The 23,819-nt window shown below is 33.8% G+C and overlaps 2 protein-coding genes across 7 annotated transcripts in view; both read right to left on the minus strand.

Annotated features, from left to right (window-relative positions):
• LOC136037180 (serine/threonine-protein phosphatase 2A regulatory subunit B'' subunit alpha-like) overlaps positions 1-23,819 on the minus strand; it is a 317,624-nt gene that overhangs the window by 131,696 nt on the left and 162,109 nt on the right. The gene's annotated exons all lie outside the window — the stretch shown is intronic.
• The window catches only part of LOC136036858 (matrix metalloproteinase-24-like), a 79,028-nt gene continuing 61,998 nt past the window's right edge, over positions 6,790-23,819 (minus strand). Inside the window, exons 4-6 of the mRNA XM_065719192.1 lie at positions 16,451-16,619; positions 8,528-8,669; positions 6,790-6,929 (exon numbers count right to left, since the gene is read on the minus strand). Coding sequence (XP_065575264.1) covers positions 8,639-8,669; positions 16,451-16,619 — 200 coding nt within the window. The 3' untranslated portion in view covers positions 6,790-6,929; positions 8,528-8,638. The remainder of the gene's footprint in view (positions 6,930-8,527; positions 8,670-16,450; positions 16,620-23,819) is intronic.

The raw sequence follows: 23,819 nt of genomic DNA on the forward strand, positions 1-23,819 counted from the left end.
TGAATGATCCTCATCCTAGTCTTCTAAGACAATCAACTCAACACAATCATCTATTCGAAACAAAACAAAAAAGATAATGATAAAAATAATAATAATATTAATGATAATAATAAACTCATTTCCATGATCTTTCTTCTGGGAAAGAAAAATGCAAAATGCCACATTTTATTAGATACGAACTGGAAACCTTCACTGTAAATTTGTCTATTATACTGAATCTAATGGTGTGATTTTCATTAAAATCCTTACCTTTATGAGGCTGTTTCCCCCGTTTTTCGAAAATCAGGCAGATTTTTCCAGGCTTGTTGCGTTTGAAGTATAACATTAAGCTCAATGAACTTTATATATTTAGAACTAGGAAAGAAAATACATTTCTTTTAATGTATTTATTGTTTTAAAAATTATTTTTTTTAGCTTTGGTTGCTATTGGCGCGACTCACTGCTTCCTTGCAGCTCGTTGTCACTAACTGTTTGATTCTATACCACATACTCTAGATATATTTTGGAATATAGGTTGAACATTCTAGAGTACTTTCTTTTCTCAATTCTTTTTATTTGTCTAAATTTCCCTTTAGCTTCTCAAATTTGAGCTTGGGGAGAATTTTCTGGAGTGAATTTCCCATTGGTAATTTTCCACGGGGAGGAGGGGGGGAATTTTATGGGAGGAATAGCCTACGACATACCGTTGAATATCATCCCCTTACCGTTTGATATCATCTCCGTTGAACTGCAATCCCCTCAAACCCTGAATCACAAAAGAAAATCTTTCTGTGTAGTTTTTCTAGATTTAGCTGCATTAAAATTCTTTTTTTTTTTGCCAAGTCATTTTCATGAACTGGTTTCCAGCACTTTGCAAAGGAAAAACAAACTTACTTTACACAAATCTAGTCCGAAATTTCAATATTAGTAGTTGAATATCTTGATCAGATTATTTTCAAAGTTCAACCCGTAAGGTTCAGTGTACCTTTAAGGCGGCTAATTAATCAAATCATCACAAAAATACTGAAAAAATTGAATAAAATCAGAAGATTTATTTATAGTAGTGATATGATTGATATTTAGTAACCCTAATACAACTGTCAAACTTCCTTTTGACAGTTCTAAAACAAATTTTCCCAAAGTCGTGACCTATCTAGATCGTTTTTTACGTCGGAAAATGTTAGTATGCCAATCTTCGCCAAGAAATCTATCAAGCAGTTTAACAGAAAAAAAAATGCATACATAACTACTGCTGACTTAAAGATATAAAATAACATTTATTTGGCCACGTACTTTATATAATTTTCAGATATACTGTGAAAAATAGCACTGTTGCCGTGGTACATTCTGTCATAAGGTCCTTTACCGTTAATTATGATGCTGAATGAGTTCCATTTTCCAAAAAAGATCATCAAAGAGACTGCCAAATTGAATATAATAATAGTATATTCATTTGTAACATAAACCCATACACGTTAAATAATGGTGAAAGGTACCTGCACTTTATTTAGTGCTTGAATCGCTGTCTATTTTTGATACAGAAATTAAATAAGAAAATAGTTTTTTTTTAACTGAAAGTAAGGAGCGACATTAAAACTTAAGATGAATAGAAATTACTTTGTATATGAAAGGGGCTGCTTCCTCATCAAAGCCCCGCTCTTTACTCTAAAGTTTGACTCTTTCTCTCAACTCTTCTTTTTAAAACAGTAAAAAAAAACTGCAGCGTAAAGAGCGAGGCGTTGATGAGGAAGCAGCCCCTTTCATATACGAAGCGATTTCTGTTCGTTTTAAGTTTTAATGTCGCTCCTTAATTTCAGTTAAAAAAAAACTTGTTTTTTTTATTTAATTTCTGAATGTCTTTGAATCAATGCGTGTTTGGTTTTGGCTCTCCGCAGAGGAATAATTAAAAAGGATATTTTTTGGCTAAATAGCTTTCTCTTAATTTGGATCGAATCATTTTGAGAAAATAAGGAGCGTAGGGGGAAACCTAGTTGCCCTCCGATTTTTGGTTGCTTAAAAAGGTAACTAGAACTTTTAATTTTTTACGAATGTTTTGATTAGCAAAAGATAAACGTAACTTATAAATTAGCTTACGTAACCAACTTTTGCATTCTCATGATTTTATTTCATATATAGGGGTTCACCCCCACGTCACTACCTCGCTTTTTAAACTTGAAGCTTAAATTTTGTCCCAATTCATTAAGAATGACCCCTGAATCACGAAAGTCGTAGAATAAATAGTTGAAATTAATAAAAATACTTCAGCTTAAAGAGCAAGGTAATAGGAGGAGGTGAGTCCCTCATATGCATACTAATTTCTATTCGTTTTAAGTTTTAATGCTACTCCTTACTTCCAGTTGAAAAGAACTTTTTCATATTTATTTTTTCATTGTGTTTTTTTTAATAATACTAGAAAATTCTGAGCTCCCTTCAAGGAAAGTTTCTTCCCGTATGACAAATTCCTCGATGGAAAGTTCTCCCAACATATACCCTTCTTCTCAAACCCTCCCCCCAATCAAAAACCCCCCTTAAAACATCTGTACACACCCCAATAACCATTACTATATCCAAGCACTGGTCAAAGTTTATAACTTGTAGCCTCTCCCACGGGGAATGTGGGGGAGTAAGTCATCCCCAAAGACACAGTTATAAGGCTTTTCGACTACGCTGAATAAAATGGCAATCTCGGAATTTTGACCCGTTCACTTTGGAAAGATAATTAGCGTGGGAGGGGGCCTAGGTGCCCTCCAATTTTTTGTTCACTTAAAAAGAGGACTATAACATTTCATTTCTGTTAGATTGAGCCCTCTTGAAACATTTTAGGACCACTGGGTCGATAAGATCACCCCTGAAAAAAAAAAAAAATAAACACGCATCCGTGATCTGCTTTCTGGCAAAAATTACAAAATTCCACTTTTTTGTAGATAGCAGCTTGAAACTTCAACGATAGGGTTCTCTGATACGCTGAATTTGATGGTGTGATCAAACAGTTCGTGGTAACGAACTGTAGTAAGGAGCGATCCGGCTCAATAGGAACCAAAACTCTAAAAAATTGAATTTTGATATCAATAGCTACATCAAAAGAATCGCATTTTAATGCTGATTTTAAATATATAAGTTTCATCAAGTTTAGTCTTAGCCATCAAAAGTTACGAGCCTGAGAAAATTTGCCTTATTTAGGAAAATAGGGGGAAACACCCCCTAAAAGTCGTAGGATCTTAACGAAAATGACACCATCAGATTCAGCGTATCAGAGAACCCTACTGTAGAAGTTTCAAGCTCCTATCTACAAAAATGTGGAATTTTGCATTTTTTGCCAGAAGACAAATCACGGGTGCGTGTTTATTTGTTTGTTTTTTTGTTTTTTTTTTTTGTTTTTTTTTTCCCAGGGGTCATCGTATCGACCAAGTGGTCCTAGAATGTCGAAAGAGGGCTCATTCTAACGGAAATGAAAAGTTCTAGTGCCCTTTTTAAGTGACCAAAAAAATTGGAGGGCATCGAGGCCCCCTCCCACGCTCATTTTTTTCCCAAAGTCAACGGATCAAAATTTTGAGATAGCCATTTTGTTTGGCATAGTCGAAAATCTTAATAACTATGTTTTTGGGGATGACTTACTCCCCCACAGTCCCTGGGGGAGGGGTTGCAAGTTACAAACTTCAACCAGTGTTTACATATAATAATGGTTATTGGGAAGTGTACAGACGTTTTCAGGGGGATTTTTTTGGTTTTGGGGGTAGGGTTGAGGGAGGGGGCTATGTGGGAGGATCTTTCCTTGGAGAAATATGCCATGGTTGAAAAAAATTCAATGAAAAGGGCGCAGGATTTTCTAGCATTACTATAAAAAAAAACAATGAAAAAATAAACATGAAAACGTTTTTTCAAATGAAAGTAAGGAATAGCATTGAAATTTAAAACAAACAGAGATTATTACGCATATGAAGGGCTCTAAAAATACTTTTGCATAAAGAGCGAGGTATTTAGGAGGAGATAAATACCTCGCTCTTTATGCTAAAATATTTTTAGTGATTTCAACTATTTATTCAACGGCCTATTTGATTCAGGGGTCATTCTTAAAGAATTGGAACAAAACTTACGATTTAGTGTAAAGAGCGAGGTATTAACAAGGGTACAAACCCCCTCGTACACATAATAAAAATATAAGAATATAAAAGTTTGTTACGTAAGTTAATTCTTAAGTTACGTACATTTTTTACTAATAAAAACGTTCATTGAATATTAAAAGTTATAGTAGCCTTTTTAAGTAACCGAAAAATTGGAGGGCAGCTAGGCCTCCTTCCCCACCCCTTATTTCTCAAAATCGTCTGATCAAAACTAAGAGAAAGCCATTTAGCCAAAAAAAAATTAATATACTAATTTCATTTCAATAATTTATGTGCGGAGAGCCAAAATCAAACATGCATTAATTCAAAAACGTTCAGAAATTAAATAAAAAAAACTAGTTTTTTAACTGAAAGTAAGGAGCGACATTAAAACTTAAAACGAACAGAAATTACTCCGTATATGAAATGGGTTGTCCCCTCCGCAGTCCCACGCTCTTTACGCTAAAGTTTTAGTTGTTTTAAAAAGTAGAATTGTGGCAAAGAGTCAAACTTTAGCGTAAAGAGCGTGGGATTGCGGAGGGGACAACCCATTTCATATACGGAGTAATTTCTGTTCGTTTTAAGTTTTAATGTCGCTCCTTACTTTCAGTTAAAAAACTAGTTTTTTTTATTTAATTTTCGTTAAGATTCTATGACATTTAGGGGGTGTTTCCCCCTATTTTATAAAAGAAGGAACATTTTCTCTGGCTCGTAACTTTTGATGGGTAAAACTAAACATGATGAAACTTATATATTTAAAATCAACATTAAAATGCAATTCTTTTGATGTAGCTATTGATATAAAAATTCCCTATTTTAGAGTTTTGGTTACCATTGAGCCGGGTCGCTCCTTACTACAGTTCGTTACCACGAACTGTTTGAAATAGAACGTAGGAAAGAAGTGCCATCAATGATCCTGCTGGACTATGAGAAAGAGTAAGAGTTTCTTTTCTTTTTGAAGTACAAGCCGTTAGTTGGCAATTAGACTCAAGCAAGTATATTTGGTAAACACTATTTAAGGTGTTTAATTGCTCCCATAATTTATTTTTTTATTCAAAACAAAACATCTTTTTTTTTATTCAAAACAAAATGAAACATGAAAACCAAACGAAATTTGGCACTAGTAATTTCAAAAGAGTATATATAAATTAATAATATTAACCAATAATTAGAATTCCTTCATTGATAATTAAACAGGTCTTGTTATATGTACTTAGCATCCCTATGACACTTTTCCGCCAGTCTGACAATATCTTGGTTCGGATTTAGCCTATGATTCTTTGTATTGAGGCCTCTAGCATAAAGATTAGTTGGGGCTACTGAAAAGTGTGAGCCATCATTTGCGAAGTTTCAAATAAAATTATATGGTCCATTGCTGTCATTACATCAATATTAAAAGAAATAAAATTTAATTCAGCAAGCCAAAAATGGCAAACAAAGTGGCATCCCCCTTAAATAAACAATTAAATTTTTGACCTCATAAATTCATTTTGACCAATCAAACGATCGTTTTTGAAAGTCTGGAACTCATTTGACAGATGATATTGGCATTTTATTGTAAGTAATCACTTTCTGTAATAAATTTTATTAAATAAGAAACAAATAATAAATAAATGAAATTTGATGTTGGGAACCCGAAATGACCATAACAAATTTTATACATCATTAAGCATCATCATAAACGAAAGTTGTACATCTACCTATCATATTAAGCAATATTCAGTGTCTTTTGAAGACTAATATTTAAAAATAACAAACAAATTTAGAAACATGTTGTTTTTTCAGACTCAAAGTGGTCGTTTTAGAGAGAGGGCCAAATGGTCGTTTTCCACCAAACATGTCTTGGTAGACTTGTCCTCATACAACGAAGATACTATTCAAGGACAAATGCTACCACTTTCATGATTATACCAACTTATTTCCAAATAGCTAAATCTTTAAAACTTGTAAGTTAATCTCAAATCAATAAACATGACATTTTTTTTCTTTAAATTACTAGAAATAAAATATTTTATGAGGAACTGACGTAAAGAGGGGAACAAACACAAGAGACATAGTTCTAAAAGAAATTCCGTCATTCGTTAAGAATGAAATTTTCATCTTTCCCTGTTGAACACTTGGTTTTGCCTCTAGCCTAGAGCTGCAAATAATACCTAAAGGACCAGATACTTATGTTACTGGATTCATTGGTTCTATATACATCTATTCACCTAGCTAGAATTAAGACATTAGATTGAATTTTCCTCCGAAAACAAAAAGAGGAAAATTTTCCTTTTTTCAAGAATTTTCAATGTGTTTTTCAATCTAAAACTCTCGAAGCAAATTTGAAAATGTAATGTGGCAGACGGGTTAAAGTCAATCTCAGCTATCAAAGTATATAAAACATTTCGTTCGGAGTTGAAACATTAAAACCATAAAGTGCAGGAAAATATCACACTAAAACTCGTACAGGGAACATTAATGTTAAACAGACTCGTTATTCATTAACTGGGCAATAAAAATGCATAAGTTAATGAATGGGGATTTCACCAAATTCCAGTACCGACAAATACATTTTTTTTTTTTCGAGGCAACTACGACTTCTAAACATATCTTTAAAAGAAAACAAACTCCTTTGAAACTACCAATATTTGATTTTATAATAAAAGCTGAACTAAAATTCTCTTACCTTAAAACTTCTGCCATTAAGCCCCCAGTATTCACCGTTTTTAAAGAAGTAGGTATATCCGTTGATATATTGGAAAGCTGACTGCATATTTACTGGTAAGCTTTCCCAGTCTGAAATATTTTTTGGGTAGCCAGATTCTATTGGTGGCCTTTGGCTGGGATCAAACCTCCAATACTGGCTACCTGGTTAAGAAAAGCCTATGACTTGAAGGATTATGTTTACTAGTTTCTTTAGAACTCATTCCCACCGCAACCTGAAAGGATGTTCTAAATCCTACTACCTTAAACCATTAAACTTTTAGTTTTCTAAAATAATAGTAAAAGACCAAACTCTCGGAGTAAAGAATTCTGAAAATTTGAAATAAATTTCTAAAAACTAAAAAATAGAAACAAATTTCTTTCTGTAGAGTGTGCTCCATCTATTGCAAAACTGTACCTATATTCCAACAGGCTTTAAAAAACTAAAAGGCGCAATTAATAAACTTAATCTTACTTCCCATCAAGTTTGGTTGAGAGGTGATAATTCGTTCTATTAGATTTCATTATGATAAGAATTTAGGTGTCTCTATCCCCGTCGAGGTGGGTTTAGATGCTAGCCTTTTTGCTCCCTCACAGACACCGCTTATAACAGTAGTTTTATGCCTCATAAATTCTGCTTATTGCATGAATTTAGGAACCCTATCCTCCCTCAGAGGAAGCTCCACCGACAGCTAGAGCCTTCAGAGCGTGCCAAAAAAACCAAAAAGCCGAGCTAATAGACCCCATGCTCTTACTTCCCATAAAGTTTTAGTGAGAGCTTGATATATGTTCTGATTACGAGCATTTAGAAATCCCTGTTCTCCCCTCACAGATGCTGAATTAGGTACATGCTCGAAAGTATAACTAACACAACATTTATTTCTATATTCCACCAAACGCGGTTGACATATGAAAATCTAGGTTTCCTGATGACGATAATTCCAACCCTCATCCTATTGTTTCCCCCAAAGAGATTCGGCCGGAGCATTGTCCCTAAAATGCAAAGTTAGGACACTAGCTCCTAGTTCCTACAAAGTTTAGCCTTTATTTCCAAATCCCTCCTGCTAGATGTCTTAATGACAAGAATTTAAGGACTCCATCCCCTGCAGGGGGTATTTGACCCAAAATCAGTCGACTTCTGGGATTTTTGAATTGAAATCAACTTGGTGGAGGTGATGAAAAGCTTGAAATCTATGGCGAAATAAAGTAAAGCCATGACAGATAGTCATTGAGAGAGGCAGATCGGACTTAACTTTTTCAGAATTGTATAAAAATGATTCATTTCATTTGTTGATAAATAATTTATCAGATAGTCTTATGTGCACAAAAAAAAACTTTAAAATGTTGATCCGAAATCAAATATTTGATCTTAAGAAAAACTAGAATTGCAAATTTGGAATTTAAGACAGCTACCAAAATTACATTTTACAATTCCACAACATATATAAAACTTTAGCATTAACTCTCCAAAAGTTAGCCTTGTGTTCTACGTAAGTTTAACATTGAGTGTTTAATAATTAGTTTACTTTCAAAACTGAGAAGGTTTAATTTTACGTCTTGTTTTTGTTGTTTAGTGGACTAGAAAAGAAAATTAAGCCATGTTACTGCAAATATTGAAAAGTTCAAATGAGTCCTGATTTCAAAATCCGCCCACAAACAAAAGTTTTGAAGTCTTTGTCTTTATATTACAGAGCTATAGATGGTAATTACATTAATCGTCTGAACATTACATTTAGTAGTAAGAACGTTTTTGACTTGTATACCTTTGAAGAAATATATTTTTCCATTTCCACTCCATACAAAAGCAGTCTCGAAATTATCAGGTACTCCAGGAAAACCAGTAGAAATCAGTTAAGGATATCCGTGGTCCACTCTCATATTAGTAAACCTCCAACAAAGATCATTCTTAAAGAAAAGATAAAAAAATTATTTTCATTTATTCACAAAAAGTTGTGTTTCATTAACATTATACAAAAAAGATGTTTGCCTGAATGAAGAGCAAAGTTAGAACCTATCATAATAATTCCCTAGATATAAGGGACCTACCACACCCTTTAGCCCCTACTCCTCATGTTAAAGTTTAATATACGCTCTTACAAAATAAGCAGATTTAAAATGTGCACTGTTTAGTAATGACAAAACTTACAGTTCAACATTTCAAAAGCATCAAGAAATTAAACAACGAGTAATTTCCAACATGCCATATTTGAGACACTCTAATAATCTTTCAGTAGAGCGTAGTTTTTTTTCACGATATATCAAGAATCAAAAAAGTATTTAGTGGCATTTACATTTAAACGATAAATTTTCGTTTCAAAGGTTCTGAAAAGCAAATGAATCATTTGTGACTATGGACTGACAATGCATTCTAAAATACTTTCAGTGAAGCACAATTAAAATTTAGCGTACACAGGAGGGGATGGTAGAAGCCTCTCTTTCTTATTTAGAATTAGTTTTTCTAACATTTCTCTTTAATTTTCATTGAAACAAACCTTTTCTTTTTTATTTCAGCTTCTTTCAATATTCTTTCTAGATACTTCTCAGCCCCTCACTCTTTACACTAAAGTTGTTTATTATTTTATCAAAATGTTTTGATATTGATGGTGCTCGTTGAGTTTCTTTTACAAGGTACAATATCTGTTTTATAAAGCTAAGCAGAACTTTAAAGAGGGGTAATAGTGGGAAATCTCGCTTATGTTTAGGAAGATCTCGCTTATGTTTATTCATGTTCATCTCTAAGGCTTAGCAAGTTTTTTAACTGCCAAGTCACTGAGCTTACCTTATTCCATCTCTTTTCTTAGTTCTGTTTCACTGACGGTCCCCCTTCATACCGTCATTCTTTATTCAAATATTTAATTTACACTTGAACACAAGATCTCCTTTCGTTCGGAAAACGCTGTAGTAAAAATTTAAGCCTCATGTAAAAGGACTAATGGTTGAGGGGCTAAAGCCCTTGCTTAATATTAGGATAAACTAATTTCTGTTCCTTTGAAGTTTAAATTTTATATTTACTTTCAAGAAAAAAAGAACTTTAGAACTTTGGTTAATGTTGACGAAGATTGCCCAAACATATTCCTGCGAATGAAAAGAGTTAGAGGGTAATTTCTCCATTTATATTCATCTGGAATACCTTTAATAGAAAAAAGGAGATTTTGGGCCAATTAATCCATTGTTTCAGTTTTCAGGACCCCCCTCCTCTGGATTCTGAAACGAACTAGCTCAGTCAAAGGAAGCTTAGAAATGATGGGCTAATATAAGTGTTCATTTATATGTACTGTCTATCTTTATAGCAATAAATACGGCACCGGACGGCGGTATGATCTTTAAAACTGGGAGATTGGATAAATATTTTTCTATGGTTCTAAATCCCATTTTTTTTCTTAAAATGTTCACCCAATAGTATTTCGTCCTAATATAGACCGAATTTGATATTTTGGGATATAAAATAACACTTTTCTGTGACATGATCTCTGTCGCTAGAACCAAAATTTATTTTATCATTCACATATCCCTATATTTTATATCACTGATCCGGTATGATCAACCCTAGTAGAAAAAAAACTGTATCTCTAAAAACAAGAAGTTTCGTGAAAATATGAAACTTTAGTTGATTGCTGTTGACATATTGAGTTTGCTGTTGGAATTTTAATAAGGATCATATCCCTTACTGAGGAAGTTTCTAATTTTTGATAGCATTATTAAAATTTAATAACACCAACAGCTTTTGAAGGAAAACTTTAAACCTCGGAAAATTTTTATATTTGGTATCAGCCTTTAAAACAGATTCGTTTGATATAAAGATTGCAAAACAAATTTCTGGTTTTCAGCTATTCACAAAGATCAAAAATGCAAGAAACATTCAAAAAACTAGTTGTCTCTATTTTATAATGTAATTTGTTTCTGTGTTTATTTGTTTTACCTCTTTTTTGCAATATGTTAAATTGCTCAAACAGTAAACTTCTGGAGGACCTTACAAAGAAAAATACAAAAATACTAAAATACAGCAAAAATCCAAGGGGGGATTTTCGGAGTGATCGAAAACTGATTTGAGCTTAAAATTTTTTCAAATCTAAAAATGCTAAGGTTAATTTTTCAGGCCAAATCGTCAGCAAGAAATTTTACGGGAGGAGGGAAGGAATTTTCAGCGAAGATGGAATTATTCGGAGAAATTTTGAAGGGAGGTGTATTTTTCGTGGGTGAAAATTTTTCACAGAGGACATTCTCGTGAGGGTAGTGAATTTTTCATAGAGGGTGAACCAGATTTACTGACAATATTTGAAAAAGGATCAGAAATTAAATTTTAAGAAACAAGCTTTATCAACTGAAAATAAGGAGTAACATTAAAACTCAGAAGGAACGGAAATTATTCCGAATATGAAGGGGCTACTCTCCTCGATACTTTGCTCTTTACGCTAAAGTTTGACTGTCCCAATTTTCTAATGACCCCTGCAACACAAGGAAAGTTTAATTAGAATAGGAAACTTTTTTAAAAGTGCTAAGACTTTTTTCGTGAAGAGCAAGTTATAGGGGGGAGGGGGTGGACCTCCATCATACAAGGAATAATTTGTCTTCGTTTTGAGTTTTAATTTTGCTCGTTACTTTCAGTAGAAAAAGATTTCTTTTATTTAATTACAATAATGTAGTATTTTAAAAGTTGGATATTTCTGTATTATGCATTCTCCTACTTAATTTTTATTTTGTTCTTCACTTCATGCTGGGATTTCTTGCTTATTTTAGCCGCAGTGATTCCCATGAGCCCTTTAAAATAAATCAAAATAAATAAATAAATTGAAAGCCTTATTCTACCAAAAACACAGAACGAATTTAGCCACCTCTTTACAGATGTGAGAAACGTTGCTTAATTGAAATGTATTTAAGACAAGCCTCTAATGAACACTGTACATGTGTTCGAAATGTCCTGATAATAAATCGTAATAAATGATACTAAATGGGTGATTAGGGTCAGTAATATCTTCAATCTTCTAGTGGATATACTTTTATATAGTGTAACACTTTTATTTTCTGTTCGTCATTGTTTTTGGCCTTATCTTGAACATGACACTGAAATGTTTTAGTAAAAAAAATCTTTGTAAATCTCCTTGTAAGCTTATTCCTTGTAAAAGTCCTTTTAGTAGAAAAGAAAACGTTAAAAGGATTTTCAAAAGGGATGCACTCTGAAATTTATCTCGAAGGAGGGGATAAAGGTTATCAAACCTCGAACGCAGGTGAATTTTATGATCCAGTCTAAGAATCTGGATACCTTAGGGATGGGATCGACCCCCCCCCCCCCTCAGCGTTCTTCCTTGTAATTTTATTCCTATTCCATCAGCTGTCTTCTGTTCAGCGCTTCCACTGTCCCCGAATTTTCGGGGACAATAAAATTAAAAGTCTTCACTGATTCGGGGACTGTCACCGAATCTCCGTAAATCTCTGTAAATTTCCTTGTAAGCTTATTCCTTGTAAAAGCCCTGTGGCTGGGCAATGGATTAATCTTTGTCTGGATGTACGTGAATCAGGCTGATTCAGACCTCAAAAAGAAGTTTCTTAGTCGAGAAGAGTTCTTAGCGAATGAACGAATTCCTTGTCAGCGAAGTACGAAATCAAACATCAATCAAATAAAAAAATAAAAAAGAACGAGCAAAAACAATGAATTTTGTTAGCGAAGACTAGCATCAGGATGCTTTTATTTTTATTTTATTTTCATCTGCGTCAAAAGACGTAACATAAATAAATTGTGAATGAGAAAATTTTGATATTTGTCAGAAGTCTGAAGAACAATAACTAGAAGTTCGCAATTATAGCATAAGGCTGTAGTTCAGAAAAATATTATTTTGACATTTGAATATTCTTTCACTTTAAAAACCCTTCTAGAAATGTGCCTATTAGCTGATTACATTTCAGAAACAAAGAAACTAAACTAATCAGAAGAAAGTAACCAGTATTCTAAAGATTTCATAGGCAGACTCGTAGAGATCCAATCCTTGGGAGAGGGGGATCAAAGGATTTCTTCTTGGGTGGGAATTTTAAGCGTCCTCAAAGGGAGGATGATTACTCCTATACCTTATTTCCGTGTTTACTTATGATTGTAAAACAGCAGGTAAAGCAGGGCATAACAATACAACGAGAAGGGTACACATTATGAAAGAATACTGTTAAACATTGACTGTTAAAAATTTGACATTGAAACATGATTTTTCCTGTTGGGGGATTTTTTATTTGGTGGATATAAATAAATATATTTAAAAAGTTACATACATGTTTCATCAATTCAGTTTGAATTATTGTAGTAAAATATATTTGTAAGTTCAAGCTTCCTGTAAGGTTCATATCACAAGTTCAAAAACTTATAAACAAGAATTTGCCTTTGAGACATACAGCAATCGTAAATTACTCTTCACACACGTAAAATAGGGTCAGTTCTTTTTCAGGGAGGAGACGAACTAACCATTTTTCAAGGGGAAAGAACAAAAGATAAGAATACAAAAAGAAACTATACTATTTCCAAGAAATTGTGTACCATGTTTTTGCATTTGTTCTACTAATCTTATAGCTCTAAAGGTTTGCAAACCCTATTCTATTCATTCATAATTCCCCTAAATGGCACCCTTGGTGCGTAATGGGAATTGTTTAGACGTAAATTAGAGCTATTACAGTAGGCAAAGTTGACTTTAAATGATAGGCCTGTTGGGGACAATTCTGCTTCCTGAACCCTCCCCTTTATTTCAAAATAAATAAAAATTGCAGTTATGGCTTAGATTAGGGTGGAAAAAAAATGCGAAATGGGGTTATTAATTTTTCTTTTCGACAGTAGGGTCACTTTTGGGTTTTTTACGATTTTCCGCACTCTTTGGGCCTACCGTTGAAATTAAAGTGATATCACCGAGCCCAAATCCACCAAAATGGCTTCATGTCAAAAGTTGTGTTTTCCAAAAGTAAGTTTTGAACCCTGAAGAGTCTTCTTGGAGGTTTTATTATTCACTGGTTCTTACATTTGTACGAACGTACATTCTTCTTAGGAAACTAGTCATGCTAGGCCCAGAAAACATTTCACAGCCTGGTTTCATGTATTTTTTGTTTTATAAAGCTGCATTAGTCATTTTCAAGCTGTGACTCATACTTTTTTTTCTTATCTTGGTTTTTGATTAGAAAAAAAAATATATTCTTGGTCAAACGTTGAAAACTTTATTTCCCCTTTTTTTTAAATCGTGAATAGAATAGATACATGTCCCTTATTTTTAGGCACTATTATATATAGGGAAAGGAATTAAACATAGTTTGGAAATTAAGCCCTATACACTAGATTAAAAAGAAGGTTGTAAAATATTTACCCTTATAACTATTTATTGTCCAGGTTTCTGTGTCATCAAAATGGACATCTCCGCCATTGATTGGTACATCAGCATGGGCTAAAGTGCTTCCAGGGCCATCAAATGGGTACCCATCTCCATGTTTATAGCTTTCAAACCTGTAATATCCGTCTATTTTTAAAAAAATGTGAAAAATAACAACCCACAAAACAATGCACACCGTTTGCAATGGGATGACCTAGTTACTGAAACATTCGTTTTAGGGGTACAATTATTTTTCATCTTCTAGGTGTCACTTTCTAGGTGACGAACCAATTTTTAAAATGAAACAAAAATTTGAACTAAAGCAATGAATGAGAGTCAAAATTAATTTTATAAGGAAAATTATGCACACGAGTCAAAAATATAAAATTTTACTATCTAGTTCACATTGAATCCACTCTGGGAACTAAATCTGTCGACCCCAAAAAAACACACAACTAACCCTGCTGCTTTTATTTTCTTATTTACACGGTATTATATGAAAATATTTAAGAATAATTTTTGGATAAATTGCTTTAAATATGGAATTCGCCACTATAGGTGAAGATAGGACTTGGCCACTGTCGAGGTTGATATTATAGGTGGATAAATAGAAATTTGTATCTACAGACTGACATTTCATAGGGGAAGACATTCCACGATAATCAACAAAAATAGGGAAAACTGTTTGAAAATTCAAAAAAAATATATGAGAAAGCTGAAATATATGAGCTTTTTGGAAGGGGGAATAAAAAGGGAACTAGCCCTCCACCCCCTCCGTAAGTTTTTGGTTGAACAGAAACATGCCATTTGAGTAGGCTAGCGTTGAGTTTTCAAAAGATAAAAGATAAAAATAACAACCCACAAAACAATGCACACCGTTTGCAATGGAACGACCTAGTTACTGAAACATTCGTTTTAGGGGTACAATTATTTTTCATCTTGTAGGTGTCACTTAGACGAACCAATTTTTGAAATGAAACAAAAATTTGAACTAAAACAATGAATGAGAATCAAAATTAATTTTATAAGGAAAAATATGCACATGAGTCAGAAATATAAAATGCTATTATCTAATTCCCATTGAAACCACTATGGTAAATCTGTCGACCCAAAAAAAAACTCACAACTAACGCTGCTGTTTTTATTTTCTATTCACACGGTATTATATGAAAATATTTAAGAAGAATTTTTGGATAAATTGCTTTAAATATGGAATTTTCTACTATGGGTGATGATAGGACTTGACCACTGTCGAGGTTGACATTATAGATGAATAAATAGGAATTTGTATCTACGGACCGACATTTCACAGGGGCAGACAAAACCTCGATAATCAGCAAAAATAGGGAAAACTGTTTGAAAATTCAAAAAAAATAAAAGAGAAAGCTGAAAAATATGAACTTTTTGGAGGAGGGAATAAAAAGGGAATGAGCCCTCCACCCCCTCCGTAAGTTTCTGGTTGAACAGAAACATGCCATTTGAGTAGGCTAGTTCTGAGTTTTCAAAAGATAAAGGTACGTAAATGTATATAACGGTCTAAATTATCACATATTTCAATGCTAACAGAATGAGGACAAATCAACTTCAGTGATTTAGCTCATGAATAAAGGTTAAAACAATAATTGCCATGAAGCTCAAAATAGATCATCTTTCCAGCACAATTCAGTAAGTAAAATTTAGGTAGTCTATGTCTACCTCAGTTAATCTTACTTTATAGAATTGGTAAATATCCGTAAAACAAAATCATGTGAGGCTTTACAAAGTATGGCCGAAGCCAATATTTTCCCGATGTACATTTACAATCGAAGACTAGTTAGTTTCTGATCATCACAAAAGAGCATATCCTGTCTCGTCTCGCTTCAGAAGGATAAGGTTAAAACTTCTTTATTCTTTTTTTGGGGGGTGAGGGGTGGTTGGGTGGAGGAATGGACAGACACAAAAAAATTTATTTTGGGAAGATGGAAAATACTTTTCCTTCAGTTAGTAACATTTATTAGCCGTTTCAATACAGACGAATTATGATTGTCAGAATAATTATAGAATACAGAAAGATATATCGAATCCAACAGTGTATCCAGGATTTTTGTTTGAGGGGGGGGGGAATTTTTCAGGGAGTTTACAAAAAAACTAAAAATGAATCAGAAAATTGTTTGTACGCATTTTGTTACGTTTTCACGAGTCGGACAAAAATTCCAAGGTGGAGGGTTCAAGCTCCGACCTCTCCTTTCCACCTGGATACGACGTTGATTGAATTCTACTATTTCATCTAGGTGTAAATTACTTCATATAGTTTTTGCACTTCCTCTTTAAATACCCAAACATTTTTATTGTTAATTAATTTTAATTTGAGAGTACCTTATCTCGATATGAACTCCGCCTGTTTCCCTTTTGAAAAAGTTCAATTGTGTAGCTTTGGTCCATAGATTAAAGGCTCTGGCGATTTCGATGTCAACGTCCAGCTTTTTTAACTTTGATGGATATCTTGAAATTCTGTATGTAAGATCTTTAACACGCCATCTGCATCCTGTAAAGGAATTTTGTTTTAATTCTGGGTTTTATTTGGCGTTCTACAGACATGTGAAAAATATATCAGCACTTGGATATATTAGGGAACTAATTTATGACAAATTTCATAAAACTAACCGTGCCCACCGTCAAATTTATTCGGCATTTTCTCAACTGGGACTTGGCAACAGTTGATGATTAAACCTGCAGTTTCCATCAGAGACCGTTCAAACTAATAATAGACCCATTTTTTTACTCTTCAAAGTGCTCAGATCTTACATCTTTTGACAGAAAATATCTAAAGGAAAGCCTGAGGACACCTGATCTTACTGACTGTTCTTTTTCAAACATCTTTCTTCATTCCTCCTCAACGCCCCGCTCTTTACGCTAAAGTTTCTTACTGTTTTAAAAAAAAGGAGCGACCCGGCTCAATAGTAACCAAAACTCTAAAAAATTGAATTTTGATATCAATAGCTACATCAAAAGAATCGCATTTTAATGCTGATTTTGAATATATAAATTTCATCAAGTTTAGTCTTACCCATCAAAAGTTACGAGCCTGAGAAAATTTGCCTTATTTAGGAAAATAGGGGGAAACACCCCCTAAAAGTCGTAGGATCTTAACGAAAATGACACCATCAGATTCAGCGTATCAGAAAACCATACTGTAGAAGTTTCAAGCTCCTATCTACAAAAATGTAGAATTTTGTATTTTTTGCCAGAAGACAAATCACGGGTGCGTGTTTATTTGTTTTTTGTTTTTTTTTTCTTTCTTTTCCCCAGGGGTCATCGTATCGACCAAGTGGTCCTAGAATGTCGCAAGAGGGCTCATTCTAACGGAAATGAAAAGTTCTAGTGCCCTTTTTAAGTGACCAAAAAAATTGGAGGGCATCTAGGCCCCCTCCCACGCTCAATTTTTTCCCAAAGTCAACGGCTCAAAATTTTGAGATGGCCATTTTGTTCAGCATAGTCGAAAACCATAATAAATATGTCTTCGGGGATGACTTACTCCCCCACAATCCCTGGGGGAGGGGCTGCAAGTTACAAACTTTGACCAGTGTTTACATATAGTAATGGTTATTGGGAAGTGTACAGACGTTTTCAGGGGGATTTTATTTTGTTTGGGGGTAGGGCTGAGGAGAGGGGGCTATGTTGGAGGATCTTTCCTTGGAGGAATCTGTCATGGGGAAGAAAAATTCAATGACAAGGGCGCAGGATTCTCTAGCATTACTATAAGAAAACAATGAAAAATAAACATGAAAACGTTTTTTCAAATGAAAGGAAGAAGTAGCATTGAAACTTAAAACGAACAGAGATTATTACGCATATGAGGGGTTCTAAAAATACTTTAGCATAAAGAGCCAGGTATTTAGGAGGCAAAACTTACGATTTAGTGTAAAGAGCGAGGTATTAACGAGGGTACAAATACCCTCTTTTACATAATAAAAATATAAGGTTATGAAAGTTTGTTACGTAAGTTAATTCTTAAGTTACGTATATTTTTTACTAATAAAAACGTTCGTTAAAAATTAAAAGTTCTAGTTGCCTTTTTAAGTAACCGAAAAATTGGAGGGCAGCTAGGCCTCCTTCTCCACCCCTTATTTCTCAAAATCGTCTGATCAAAACTAAAAGAAAGCCATTTAGCCAAAAAAAGAATTAATGTACAAATTTCATTTTAATAATTTATGTGCGGAGAGCCAACACCAAACATGCATTAATTCAAAAACGTTCAGAAATTAAATAAAAAAAACTAATTTTTTTTAGCTGAAAGTAAGGAGCGACATTAAAACGAACAGAAATTACTCCGTATATGAAATGAGTTGTCCCCTCCGCAATCCCTCGCTCTTTACGCTAAAGTTGATTCTTTGCCACAATTCTACTTTTTAAAACAATTTAAAGCTTTAGCGTAAAGAGCGAGGGATTGCGGAGGGGACAACTCATTTCATATACAGAGTAATTTCTGTTCGTTTTAATGTCGCTCCTTACTTTCAGCTAAAAAAAATTAGTTTTTTTTATTTAATTTTAGTGTAAAGAGCGAGGCGTTGAGGAGGAAAAGCCCCTTTCATAAACGGAGTAATTTCTGTTCGTTTTAAGTTTTCATGTTGCTCCTTACTTCATTTAAGAAGACTTGTTTTTTTTAATTTATTTAAAAAAGAATGAAACTGCAACTTACTGTGGTCTGACACACATTAGGCAAATAAATAATTTAATAATTTCAATAAGGGCTATTTAACACAATGCAATAATCTTAATTGCCTATTTAACGCAAAAACTTACAAAATTACTTGCAATTACCTTATTAAACACGGGATTAGTTTAGAGGGTCTGTGGATTCAATAAGCTAAAATGAGGGTATCCCAATTCAACTTGGGCGCAGACGGATTGGTCATTTCTCGCAAAATTTTGGCAAAATATTTAACCCGTTATTTTGTCATTTTGTACAGTGAAGAATCTCAAAACCTCATTCCAGAAGTACTCATTGAGACTGGAAACTTAGGCCTGCTTCTTTTTTTTTGCTGAGTATTTTCATCCTTTGAATGAAATCGTGAGTATTTCATTTTTTGCTGAATGTATGTTCAGCCACAGCCCCTCTCAGACTGCGCTACTTTTCCTTAATGTTTATGTTCCCCGTGTAAGCATTTGGTATATAATATTATACGTTCCCATATTGTAAATACTTGAACAAAAGACAACAATTTTGCTATCACTTAGTAGCTGAGATCCAGTTTTATTCGCCATCCTAATTTATATATTTGAAAATTGCTTTGTATTTTATTTGATTCAAAAACACGTTGAAAATAGACTAAATATTTGGAGAAATAAGAACATTTCTTTATTATCTAAGTATGTTTAGATAAGGAAAGATCGGTTGATTGGATCGATCCGAAACTAATTAATACAATATTATGAAATCTTGTCCAATCGATACAGCTGTTGGCTTGTTGTAAAATACCATGTTCCACACGGAACAAGAACCTTAAATGAGCATCCTTTTAATATAAAATTAAATAAAAAAAACAAGTTTTTTAACTGAAGGTAAGGAGCGACATTGAAACTTAAAACGAACAGAAATTACTCCGTCTATGAAAGGGGCTGTCCCTTCCTCAACGCCCCACTCTTTACGCCAAAGTTTGACTCTTCCTCACAACTCTACTTTTTAAAACAATAAAATAACTTTAGCGTAAAGAGCGGGGGATTGGGGAGGGAGAGCCCGTTGTATATACGGAATAATTTCTGTTCGTTTTAAATTTAATGTCGCTCCTTACTTCCAGTTAAAAAAAAACTTGTTTTTTTTTATTTGAAAGTTCTTAAGCCGAACTGGCAAGCCATAACAAAAAAAAAAACAACAAAGAGAGGTAACACTCAATGAAAAGACATCGTAAACTAGGCGTCCTCAGCACAAGATAAATAAAGATAAAAGAAAAGCACTAAACTAAAAGCAAATAAAACCACCACCAATATTAATAAATACAATTGTCGTAACTGACCCACGCAGGAGAAAGAAGCTATTAGAGTTATAAAAGAGGCTATAAAGCCACAGAGCTTGTATTTTTATCTTTGTTTATCTTGTGATGAGGAAGTTTAGTTTAGATAAAAGCGAAAAATCCGCGTTGCTTAAAGTCTTTCATCTTTTCTCTCTACTGGCCGAAGTCTCGTTTGATGTCTTTCCATTGAGTTTTACCTCTCTTTGGTGTTTTTTCTTTTCTTTTTTTATATTTACTTTCTGAACGTAATTTAATTAGTGCAGGTTTTGAACTTGGCTCACCGTACATGAATAATTAAAACGAAATTTGCATATTAATTTTACCTTTTTTAAATAATAAAAGCCTTGTAACTACCAATAATATCCGTTTTATACTCGAGACCACAATTTTCCCAGATTTTTGTTTTGGCTGTCATTACACATACGAAGGAGTTGCCCCCTCCTCAGTAGGTAGGTAGGTAGGTAATTTATTCAAAAAACAATACAATAAACTTTCATTCATCAGCTAAAAAAATAGGCCGCAATGGCCTGTAAGCATAGCTGACATCAAATACGATCCATTTCTTTAAAATATTTCACTTACATCAAACAGAAAAATTAATAAGATAAACTACAAAAAAAAACGCAAAAAAAAGAAAACAAAACAATTCTGGACTAATGGTCAATTTAACAAAATGGGGGGAGATACCCTTCTCTCAATCTAAAATACTAAACATTACTAATTGTTCAGAAGATGGGCCTTGAGGCGACGCTTCAGCTGAGGCAGACTCTCTGCTTCCTTAACTTGCAGTGGAAATGGATTCCAGACGGACAGTCCCATGTATCTGATGACATGAGCCGACCGGGAAGTATTCCGAAACTCATGAGCAAGATTATTTGAATTTCGCGTGTCGTAATCATGATAGGAAGAACCCAAGCTAAAAAAATCATTAAAAATATCAGGTCCTAAATTATGTAGACACTGATATACTAAAATACCAATCTGCATGTCTCTGATTTTTCTAACATCCAAAATATCAAACTTTTTATATATAGACACAGTGCTAGCGCTTCCACGATCATAATTTCCTAGAATTCTAATTGCTTTATTTTGTTGCACTTGAACTCTCCTGTAATTAGAGTGAAAGTTATTAGCCCAGATTAAACAACCATAATTTATATACGACGCTATTAAAGTATGGTACAGTGACATTAAAACTTTCAAAGGAAGCACATTGCTTAGACACCGGAGCATTACAACTCCCCTTGACACTTTGCCGGAAACTAGGTCATTGTGCGCCTTGCAACTCAGTTTGAAGTCAAGAAGAAACACGACGTAACGCGTTTCTTGGACTTGTTTTAAAGAAACACCATTGTACTTAATATCTGAAGGTAAATCTTGGGGCTCACCAGTCCTTCTAAAAACCATGTAACTTGTTTTTGAAGCATTAACAGCAAGTTTACTGAGTTTAACAAACGTATGTAGTCCCTTTAAAGCACTGTTTGCTCGGTCTATCAAGTCCGGCAACAATTTGGTAATAACAGTTATAGGAGTGTCATCAGCAAAAGACGTTAAGTAACCAGGGACAAAAAAATCTTATAGTATCTACATAAATTAAAAATAAAAGAGGACCTAGGACAGAACCTTTTGGCACTCCGCAATTCAATGGGTAAGCTTGTGAAACTTCATTATTTATTACGACTTTTACACTTATACCTCGCAAATACGACTCAAACCAACTCAAACACATATTCCTAATACCTAACTTCGACAATATATCCAACAAAATTCCAAAATCAACAGTATCAAAAGCTTTCTTAAAATCAATGAAAATGGTCATGCAAAAATAATTTTTTTTCCAGTGCACCGTTTACCTTATCAATTAAATTTAAAGCGGCATGCACAGTTGAATGACTTTTTCTAAATCCAAATTGAGTTTCAGACAGAAATCTACAATTTTTTACATGCTCATATAGTCTTTTGTGCACTATTTTTTCATACAGCTTTGAAATGATGGGTAGTATTGATATAGGTCTTCAATTTGAAAGGTCACTTAGAGTCCCAGACTTCGGAAGCGGGATGACTTTGGCCATTTTCAGCGAACAGGGAAATTGACCCTCTGCCATTGACAGATTTTTCAAAAATACTAATCCTGGAAGAATATTTGGAAGGACTGATTTTAGAGTTCGTAGGTTGAGGCCATCGGTCCCAGAACTGTTTGATTTTATTGAAGAAACAATCTTCTCTATTTCTACAGAATCGCAGGGTTCTAATTTCATTTCAAAATCTTGACCTCTTAGGTCATAAAAAGTTGATTCTTCTATCAGCAACTCGTTGTTCACTGCTGCTTCACTCTGAACAGTTTCACCAATCTTCGAGAAATGATAAGCAAACAAATCACATACTTTGTTAAGATCTCGAACTATTTCGCCACCAAAATTTAGGCTATACTTTTGTGGAGCAGGACTACCTCTGATCACTTCATTAGTAATTTTCCAAGTGGCTTTAGGGTTTGATGCATTTTTCTTAAATTTATTACCATAAAAGTTTCTCATTTTCTTTCGTCTAGTAGAGTTAACTAGATTACGTTGATCCTTAAACTGTGCAAAACTAAAATCATTTGGTTCATTGATGTGTGCTGTATACAAAGCATTTCTTATATCAATCATTCGCAAAAGCTCATCATCAACCCAAGGTTTTCTTACAGCTTTTTTTCTTATTTTCATGCTTTTCAGTGGGCAGATCAAGTCGTAAATACCTAGCAGCGGGGTGTTGAACTTTTCAAAAGCCAAAGATGGGCTATTCTCCCTAAATTTACTCTCCCAATTTAAAGCACTTAGCTCATCTGAAAACATTTTAACGTTTGCTGGCTTCATATCTCGGATCTTTATATTACGCTTCACTACTTTTTTTTTATACGAAGTCCTAATCTAGCTAGGACTGGCAGGTGATCGGAGATAGGCGAAATTATAACGTCTGCGCATTTACTTGCTACTTGACGTGACGAAACAAATATATTGTCAATCAAGGTCGCAGAATGCTTGGTGATCCTTGTTGGAACTGTGACCACTGGGTATAGATCATGAGATGACATGAAATTTAAAAAATCAAGATTCATACAAGCTAGAATTTTCAAATCATAATTAAAATCACCCATTATCATAAATTCCAAACCTGAATTTCTTACATTCAGTATTAAATCATCAAAACCAGATATAAAACGATCAAACATAGCACTTGGTGGTCTATAAATAATACAAAATAAAAATTCTTTTCTTCAAATCTAACTCCAACAGAAAAACTTTCAAACTCACCCTCTAGCCAAACCTCAAGATCATCACGCACCTTATACTGTAGAGAGTCCCTTACTAGAAACGCCAGGCCTCCTCTGCCCATTTTTGAACGGTTTTTCGATTCTAAACAATACCCTAGAAAACTATAGAATGAGAGAAGACTATTGCTAACCTAATAAGTTTCACATAAAGCAAGCAGCTGAATAGAATCATTTTCATACATAAACTGAACAATATCATGATAAGATGACGTAATGTGGCAGTTCCACGCGCACACAAGGCACTTATTTATTCTTTTATTAATGTCTACAGGTCCATTAATATACGTGCTAAAATGACCCGGCCGAAAACTTAAAGTAGACTGCTCTGCCACAAGTTTAGATAATAAATATTTGTCAATATCAAATGGGTCTTGTTCATATCGTTTAAGCCGCAAACTTAGTAGATCAGTACCCATTAAAA

The sequence above is a fragment of the Artemia franciscana genome, chromosome 16 (genome assembly GCF_032884065.1).
Source record: "Artemia franciscana chromosome 16, ASM3288406v1, whole genome shotgun sequence".
NCBI lineage: Eukaryota > Metazoa > Arthropoda > Branchiopoda > Anostraca > Artemiidae > Artemia > Artemia franciscana.